Source organism: Elephantulus edwardii, unplaced genomic scaffold (genome assembly GCF_000299155.1).
Source record: "Elephantulus edwardii isolate Elephantulus edwardi_28Jun2011 unplaced genomic scaffold, EleEdw1.0 scaffold00159, whole genome shotgun sequence".
Taxonomy (NCBI): Eukaryota; Metazoa; Chordata; class Mammalia; order Macroscelidea; family Macroscelididae; genus Elephantulus; species Elephantulus edwardii.
Genome location: NW_006399909.1, coordinates 4,188,305 through 4,198,243, shown reverse-complemented (window position 1 = coordinate 4,198,243; position 9,939 = coordinate 4,188,305). Strand labels below are relative to the sequence as shown.

Here is a 9,939-nt window from a genome sequence, read left to right as displayed (position 1 = left end):
ATGCTTGGTAGGGTGGAGGGACGGTGCAGGAGGGGAAGAGCCTCTATGGGGTGGATTGATTCAGTGGCTGGGATAAGCGGGATGAGTCTGTCAGAGACAGTGTGATTGGCACAAGATAGGGCAGGGTGAAGGGGTGTTGTACATAGGGTTGCTATGAGTCGCAAGCAACTGGACAGCACATAACAACAACATACTACCAAATCTTCCTACAAAAAAATAGAGTTTCATTAAATGAATGAAACTCTTACTTATCAACAGAATTTGACTTAGCATGTTGCACCATTTTGACTGCTATGAAATTATTCATTGCCTAACAATCAAAGATAGGCTTTAAACATTTTGTCGATAAAGTGGAATGTACCTAAGTTGCAGACTTTTGGTGCAATTATTCTATATTCCCTAATGATGTTATTTATTTGTACAAAAACTCTTAGAGTTTGAGCAAAGCCTGAGACTATTTTAGACATTGAAATAAGCCTGAGACTCACCTCTGAAAATGAGGTAACCAAGTTAGCAAAGGATTGAAATTTTAAGTGGTTTCTGTGCCTATTCAAAAATGAAAGTTGCAGAATTTCTGCTTTGAAAAAATATGACCATACCATTCACATTACACTATCTCTTTTTCCAAAATTTAGAAATGAAGTATTAAATCAGCATAATCCAAAAGGCATATCTGCACTGATGGAAATATTCTTTATCTGCTCTGACCTAAATACATGTACATTACAGTACCTATGTCTGTTTAGTTTATATTGAAGAATTAGAGCTATGGGATAAATATTCTACTAAATAATAAGAAAAAATAAAACTAAAATAAAACTGATTAAAGAATATTTTTCAAAAAATCAATTTAAATATTGACTTACTTCACCTATAGTTAAAATTTCTCAGTCATTAAGTAATTAACGCTCTTTATGTTCACTTAAATTATTAAAATGTATCAAACCATATTGACTTGTTGTAAGCAGCATTACGTTATTTTCTTGATAACACAATGTTATCACCTGTCCATTCATGATACTCTTTATATATTCATTTATATTATATGGGAAATTGCTTTCTACACTACATACAATTTAGGATTTTTCCATGGGCATGCTTTAAGTGTACAATTTTCCCCTGTGTTCTGGAGACCAGAGAGAAGGATGACTACATTTTCAGTAATGGTTCATCCTTTCAAGTAAACACATGATCAAAGTAAAAGATACCCTGAAAGAAGGTTTACTTATGTTAGTCACTTCCTAGGTTAACAGTGAATGAAATGTTCTATAGAAATTGTAAAATACTGTGGCAGACAAGTATGCTAGAGTCCAAGAACATTCAGGAATATAAGAATTATTAGGACATATACTCTTTTATCATTACTTTGTAAGAATTTAGTAGTTTTTACAGTATCTTTTTTTAAAGTTAACTGGTCCAGAAACTTACATATTTGTGCATATATCCTTGTAACATGTAACCTAAAACACAGGCAGATATGGGTCGTTATTTATTGTCACTTAATAATAATGGTACAATACCTGTCCTGGTTTGGCATTTTCACACACAGCTGTCTCATATGGCACAGATATTTCTGGAGGAAATTCATTGACATCTAACACATTAATGAGTACATTGACCTTGCTCATTAACAACGGGTTACCTGTAGGAAACCAAAACCAGAAAAGATAATTAAGCACACTGACCAATTATTATTTCAACAGTAACTACAATTGAAATTGTTAAAAAAAAATCTCCATTTTCATATGCAATACAAAGAAATCTTTACTCTTTTGGAAAGCTCTCAATCTTCTATGGCAACTAAAAGATGGTATTAAAATAAGGACATCATTATGATAACTATATCAATAATTAACTCTCAGAGCACTAGCAATGCACTAGATCAGGTTTGGGGTTTGTTGGTTTGTTTGTTTTTTTACCCCCTGAATCTCAACCATAAAAACAAAGCCAATTATTTCCCTGATATTTTACAACCTGTGTGACTTTCTAGGAGTCCTGATGGTGCAATGGGTAAGTGCTGTTCTAAAAGCTAAGCTGACAGAACTACCCATATTAGAAATGAATCACAGTATGTTTTAACTGAGAGTCAGGGAAACTTCATGGGGAAGTTTTACTTTGTCCTAAAAGATCTCTCGGAGTAAGAATAAAGTTGAGGAGAATATCTGTTTTACACTGGATAAAATTTTTCACAAAAGAAAACAGAACAAAACCCTAATCATAGCAACAAGATCAGTTAATAGAGCCAATCTTTACCAAATGACACATTCCACATTTTATTCTCCTTTTTCTCTTATTCTACTTGTGGCTTCGGAATCTCTGGTGGTCTAGTGGTAAGAAGCTGTGACATAATCCGAAGGCACGCAGTTTGAGGTCACCAGCTGATCTGTGGGACTAAGATGGACAGTCTCCTCCCACGCAGTGTGCTGCCTCTGGAAACCTGCTAGAGGGGCAGCTATGAGTCTGTTCTGAGTTAGAGGTACCTAACAATAGCAATGGCTTCTAAATGAGCTCTGGTATCATCTTCCATAGGCATGTGTATTGCTAACCCAAATGTCTAGAATCTTTGGCAGTTTAAATCTTCCAGTGGCTCCGAGGGGGGGAAATGGACAATCTCTTCCTAAGCAATTTATAGCCCTGGAAACTCAATAGATGGTCATGTCTCAGTTCACACTCAGTGACAATTGCAAGGTTTTCTTTGTTTATTTTAATGCCCATATTATTATCGAGAGAGCTATGGTGGTGTATCTGAGGGAATTGTGTTGTCCACCTAAAAGCAGTTGGAGCCCACGAGTAGGTCCATGAGAGAAAGATGAGAAATCTTTTCGCATGAGCCTTAGTCTCTAAAAACATGTTATAGGGAGAGCTGACTTGGTTCTGATCCAATGACAATGATAATGAGTTTGAGTGTGTATATTTTTTAGTAGCATCATCTACATATTTACTTTCTTAAAACCATCCCTTCTGAACAGTAGGAGATTTGCCCAGGGGAAAATGATGAAAGATGTCTTTTCATACATGAAAACCTAACAGCTTTCAGGCAGTAGAATTAAGGGATTAATTATAAAAAAGCTAGGCAACATCCTAAAATTAAGTGGTGGAAGTAGTAAGAGAATGAAAAAGGTTTATATTAAAGACTACTTACTTTATGACAGTACTAAAATCAGTACTGAATAAAAATGTATTTTTACTGGTGAAATTAATGAAATAATAACCCTTAGCCATGCTTTAAGCTTGCAACTGAACCCATCAAAGTGAATCAATTTTCAGCCAAGCACTAGATGTGTCTATGAGGTGAATAACAATACTGAAGATGTATGAACAATCAGTTACTCAAGATAAGTCCAAGGATAAATTTCAGAAGGCAAGAAAGGTTAGATGAGAAATGTAAACAGAAACACAGGAAGGAAGAGAGATGTGTGTTACATCGTGAGGACTGTAATGATGACATGAAATAAAATGTTTATAAATTGCTGAATGGAACACTGATCTGCTTTTTAAACATTCACTAAGTCACAGTAAAAGTCTGTTTTAAAAATTTTTTTCTAAGTAACACACTTTTGTTAATTATTATCCAACATGCAAGGGACTAGAGAGCACTATGTTGAGTGAACTAACCCAGTCTCATGAAGACAAATACTGTATGAGAACATTATTGTAGAACGAGTACGAGGACCCAAGGAGGGCTGGGCTTAGTCACAGGGTCACACAATTTGATGGGTGGAGAGAGGGATGAGTAAAGGAAAGAGGTAAGATTCAGTGTGAAAAACAATGCATACAAATTTTATGAACTTTGTATGTAAACCAGTATTGTTGTTGTTGTTGTTATGTGCCGTCAAGTCGTTTGCGACTCATAGCGACCCTATGTGCAACAGCCCTAAACCCTGCTCTATCCTGTGCCAATCTCATTGCCTCTGACACACCCATCCCGATTACCCCAGTCACTGAATCAATCCACCTCATAGAGGGTCTTCCCCTCCTGCGCTGTCCCTCCACTCTGCCCAGCATGATGTCCCTCTCCAAAGACCTGTCTCTCCTTACAACATGTCCAAAGTATGTCAGGCGAAGCCCCAGAATCCTTGCCTCCAAGGAGCAGCCTCATTTAACCCTCTCCAGGATGAATCTATTTGTTTTCTTGGCAGTCCATGGTACATTCAATACTCTTCTCCAGCACCACAGCTCAAAGGCATAAATTCTTCTATCCTCCTTAGTCATTGTCCAACTCTCTGATGCATATCAAGTGATTGTATAACATAAAATAAAAATAAAAGAACATAAAATAAAAATAAAAGTTCAACAAATGAATGGATAGAAAAACTCTGGTACATTCATACAATGGACTATTACATAGTATTGATAACAATGAACTCACAAAACCTTATACAGTACCGGTGGCCTTGGAAGACATTATCCTGAGTGAAATATGTGAGTTACAGAAGGACAAATAGTGCATAGCACTACTGTTACAAAATAAGATTGATATGAGGGATTGGGGAGAGAACAAGAAAAAAGAACCCTGAGTTGGAACTGATAAGGGGAAGAACTATTGAAAGGAATATATGATGATGTGTGTGTGTGACAATAATCTGGAACAAGAGATGCATTACAAAATGGACAGGGTGGGGGAAGGGAGGAGAGGGAGAAAAATGTGCACCAATGAATGAATTTTATAAAAAGGAGGAGAGAAAAGGTATGAATGGAGTACAAACCCGTAAAAGAAATCAGTAACAATCAAAAAAATTAAAAAAGGCTTTGAAACCCTTTTCTAAAATTGAACTACCACAGTGATGTATTACCTATATCCCTCCCACTTTTTTTGAAAAAAACACTCTGTATCAGTGAGCTGGACAGTGACTAGAGATGATAGAAGGAGAACTAATACCTATGAGCTGTGGTGCTGGAGAAAAGTATTGAATATATACCGTGAACTGCTAAGAGAAATAACAGATTCATCCTGGAGATGGTTAAACCAGGCTGCACCTTGCAGGCAAGGATTTTGAAGCTTTGTCTGATATACTTTGGACATGCTGTAAGGAGGGACTGTGGAGCCAAGCAAACTAAAGCTGTGAACAATCTCAATCCCTTCAGCATCCATCTTGATGCTGCCAATTGGTCCAGTGGTGATAATCTTTGTCTTCTTGACATTGAGCCTCAATTCATATTGGAGGCTGCAGTCCTTGACCCTCTGCAGAAGGTGCTTCAGGTCCTCCTCAGTTTTAGCAAGCAGGGCTGTGTCATCTGCATGTCGCAGATTGTTGATAGATCTTCCACCAGCAGCTCTAACGCTTATCCTGAGTCAGACTCACTGATTCCAACACACCTACTCCCATTGCACAAGTTACTGTATCAATCCATCTCATTTTGGGTCTACCTCTTTTGCCCTGTTCCTCCACCCTTTTGAGCATGATGTCCTTCTCCAAGGACAGGTCCCTCCTGGTCACATGCACAAAGTACGTGAGACAGAGCTTCAAAATCCTAGCCTCCAACTTGATTTCACCCTCTCTAAGACAGACCTTCTGTTTTATTGGCAGTTCATGGTATGTTCAAGACTATTCTCCCTCACCACAACTCAAAGTCATCAATTCTTCTGCCATCCTTAATCATTGTCCAGCTCTCTGATACACAGCAAGTAACTGTAAAGACCATGCCTGGATCAAGTGCACCTTCGTCTCTAGAATGGCATTGTTTTTCAGTACTCTGGAGAGGTCCCTGACAGCAGATATTCCCAGTGCTATTTAAATTCCTGACTGCTGGTGCCAACAGTGTTGATTGTGAAGCCTAGGAAACTGTAATTGCTAACAACACCAATCTCTTCTCCATCTATCATGGTGCTGCCAATTGGTCTCATTGTGAGAATTGTTGTCTTTTTCCTGTTAGGTCTTTTGTTTAGGAATATGTTAATAGAGTGTATATGCTACCAATGATTTTAATCATACTTGTCATCACACTAGGCTTAAGTTGAGCACATTTATAACCAGAATCTCACTACCACCAAGAAAGACTAAACAGGTAGTGAAGTGTTGTTCTTTGTAGGCCAAAAGTTCCTATTCAAGGAAGAATAAAATAGAGAAACATCAGCCTCTGCCAAAGAGATGATGGAGAACTAATGATCAATGAAAGACAAAGCTGAGCTTGAATAGTCATTCTACAGAGACATAGCAGTGGGCCTTAGCTCAGGCATACTAGAGGACTGGAAGTTATGTCTCAATTGTCCCCACTGGGGGAAAAAAAGTTTTGTAACACTGTCTCAGTCTGGGAGGCAAAAGGTCAAGAGGGTTTGGGTGCAAACCTGAATAACTATCCTGGCTGAAGAACTGCTCCTACTTCCAACCAAACTGTAAACTGTTACTTCACTAGTAAAACTTACTTGACTAGTAAAACTTCACTTGTAAAAATTGTGAGTTTGGTTGGAGAGTTCTGTGTGGCCATTGCAACAGATAGGTGTACCATGTAGTAGTGCAGCAACTAGAGCCGTAGGAGTCATTATTGGTATTGTAATTGATAGAATTAGATGGGAGCATGGGAGCATCACTTGTCATATGTTGTTGTTATGTGTCGTCGAGTCGCTTGCGACTCACAGTGACCCTATGTACAACAGCCATAAATTCTGTTCTAGCTGCTGAAGATTGAAGATGTCCAGGCTCAATAAACCCACATCACACTTGCCAAACCCAGGGTAACACTTCACTTTGTGGGTAAACCAGTTTCCTTTTTGGTTGATGCAGGGGCTACCTTCTCAGTGCTCCCCTCCTTTATGGGTCCTATATTCCTTTCCTAGATCTCAGTAATTGGGATTAATGGCCTCCTTTCCAATCCTCTTACTACTCAAGTCCTTCTCATTATTCTTGACAAATGAGTACTCAGTCATTCCTTTCTAATTATCCTTACATGCACAACTCTGTTGCTAGGAAGGGACCTTCTATCTAAACTTGGAGCTATATTTCATTGGGAATCAAGTGAACTAAGTTCGACTTACCAGCCCTTAGTTTTATCCCTTTCAGTGCGCCTTCTTTCTGAGCCTGTTTCTACACTACCTCTATCACCAGACATTGTCAGTCTCATTGTATGGGATCATTCCACTCCATCTGTAGCCTCTCACCATCAACTTGTCTTGTTACTCTGCAAAATCTCTCCTCTTTTCCTGCTAGACCCCACTCTGCACAACACTTTAGAAGTTTAAAATCCATTATTACTCATAGGATTTCCAATAAGCTTCTTTTCCCCACAAACTCTGCGTGTAATACACCCTGATCCTCCCAGTTAAAAGAGAGGAACTCCATCTACTCTTCCTCAAAAACCCTGATATTTCTCTCTCTCAATCACCATCCATTAATCCAGCCACCCTACAGTCTCTTAACTTCCCTCCCTATCTGACTAACCCATCCCTAATCTCTGTTTGTTGATGGCAGCTCTTGTATAACCTCTGAAGTTTACTTTCAGATAGCTTATGTTGTAGTTTCCATAAACTTAGTATGGAAAACAGCAAATTACTTCCTATTTCCTTAGTCTGTATCCAAGCAGCACCTCATTCATCATCTTTCTAATCCCCTGTGAGATAATATAAAGCCTAACATTCCAGCTCAACTATGACTCACCCACTGAGTCCTCTCTTTTAGCATCATAATTTCTTATCTCTCCCTTCTCAGAAAATTAATTGGGAAACACTCAGACCACTGTATACCCAGACCAGACAGCTAGAGTCACCGAAGGAGATGCCATCCTTATGAAAGGGCATGTAGCAAAATCTCTTCAACCACAATAAGACAGATCTTACACAGTTGTCCTGACTAACGTCCCACAGCAGTTAAGGTCATAGGTAACACTCACTGGGACCTCCTTTCCCAGGTCAAACATACTCCTATCACTAAGCAGACCTACTATACCTCTCAAATAGTGGGCCTGACTGCTTTTCACCCCACTCACATCCAAACCCTAAATAGTTCTTCATATTGTTAATAATCAATCCCTGCCTTTTCAAATTTTTACTTACTTTACAGGATTTAAAAAAACAAAACAAAACAAAACACTAAAACTAAAAATCAACAACAACAAAAAACACCAACTTAACTGTGAACCAGCTGCTGCTATTACATCCATATTCTCCCCTGGCTACTGATCCTGAACCAATTCAGTTCAGACTCTGAGCCACAGATCTTTGGCCCTTCTCAGGAGGAAGTAGCTAAAATAAAGATACTTCTCCTTTTTTTTCACTAAAGAGGATGGGAGGTTAGGCCCAGACCAAGTCAGGGGGGGAATAAAGAATTCAAAGAATAATACATGTCAACGAAGGGAGTGAACAGCCTTACCCACCTGGCTGAAATATCCCTCCCTTCCCTCCCTGAAGATGTGTTACATAAACCTGATTCCCTGGTTTCTCTCTCCAGACCAAGGAACCTTGCCTGGGAACCCCCTTAATAAAGTTACCTTTAAGCTAAAAAAAAAAAAAAGAAAGAAAGAGGTACTTCTTTCTGATTTTATAATATAACCTCAGTATTCACATAGTAAAAATATTTCTCAGCAAATTAATCACAATAACATTATCCATTTAATGTCTACCTATTGTTACTAAGATTAGATACAGTGACACTACAAGACAGAGAAGAATTGTCCTAGAGAGTATCCAAGTAGTCAAATAGTCATTCCCACCTAAATTGAAGGAAAGGAAATATATATCCCACTTCATCATTGAAGGAACATCAGTCTCAATGACAAACATGGAATTAGATAGACAAAGGTATGTTGTTGTTGTTGTTGTTTGTGTTGTTATATGCCATTAAGTTGCCTGCAACTCGTAGTGATCCTATGTACATTACCTCTGAAAGCTGCCCTAGCTTGAGCCAGTCTCATCATCTCCGCAATCTCACTGCTCCAGGCACTGAATCAACCTAGCTCATCCTTGGTCTTCCTCTCCTGGGCTGATATATCCTTCTCCGTGTTCCTCCTGGACATGTGTCAAGTATGTAAGACAGATCTTCAAAATTCTTTCAGCCAGGGAGCATCCTGGTTTTGTGCTCTCCAAGTCAAACCTGTTGGTTCTCCTGGCAGTTCATAGCATGTTCAACACTCTTTTCTGAAACCATGACTCAAAAGCATTCATCCTTTTTCTATTGTCCAGCTCTTTGATGCATAACAAGTAATTATAAATACCATTGCCTGGATCAGACGCACCTTAATCTGCAGACTCACATCATCATTCTTCAGTACTCTAGAGAGGTATCTGACAGCAGATTTTCCCATTGCAATTTGTCTTTTGATTTCCTGACTGTGGTGTCAAAAAAGTTGCTTACGGAACCAAGCAAACTTCAGTTATCAACAATCACAATGTTTTCTCAGTTCACCATGAAAGTTTCAGTTGGCCAGTGGTGAGAATCTTTGTTTTCTTGATGTTGAGCTTCAATCCATATTGAAGACTACAGTTCTTGAACTTCTGCCACAAGTGCCTCATGTCCTCTTCAGTTTCAGGAAGTAAGATTGTGTTATCTGCATATTGCAGGCTGCTGATGAGTCTTCCTCTACTCCTGATGTCACATTCCTCCTCATAGAGTCCAGTCTCCTGAATTATCTGTTCTGCATATACATTGACAAGGTATGGAGACAGAATGCATCCCTGATGCAGAGTCCTCTTTAAAATGCTCACAATAATTTGAAACTTTGTAACTCTTTTTAGGAAATGCATTTACTATTAACACTGGTGGCACAGTTGGTTAGCATACTCAATTGGCATCCAAAAGATTGGTGGTCCAAGACCACACACAGGTGCTTTGGACAAGGCTTTGCAATCTACTTTCACAGAAAAAGTTTTTGAAATTCAAAAGGTCATAATTATATTCTAATGCACATGGAGCCTCCATGATTGGAACCTATTCAATGGCAATTGGGCTATTCATTGTTGTAGAACTGTGGGGGAAACCCTAGAAATGGTGAAGTATATATATATATATT

At 38.6% G+C, this 9,939-nt stretch overlaps 1 protein-coding gene across 1 annotated transcript in view; it reads right to left on the bottom strand.

Moving 5' to 3' along the window:
- The window catches only part of CDH12 (cadherin 12, type 2 (N-cadherin 2)), an 851,782-nt gene that overhangs the window by 18,307 nt on the left and 823,536 nt on the right, over positions 1–9,939 (bottom strand). The window contains exon 9 of the mRNA XM_006895122.1: positions 1,521–1,642. Coding sequence (XP_006895184.1) covers positions 1,521–1,642 — 122 coding nt within the window. The remainder of the gene's footprint in view (positions 1–1,520; positions 1,643–9,939) is intronic.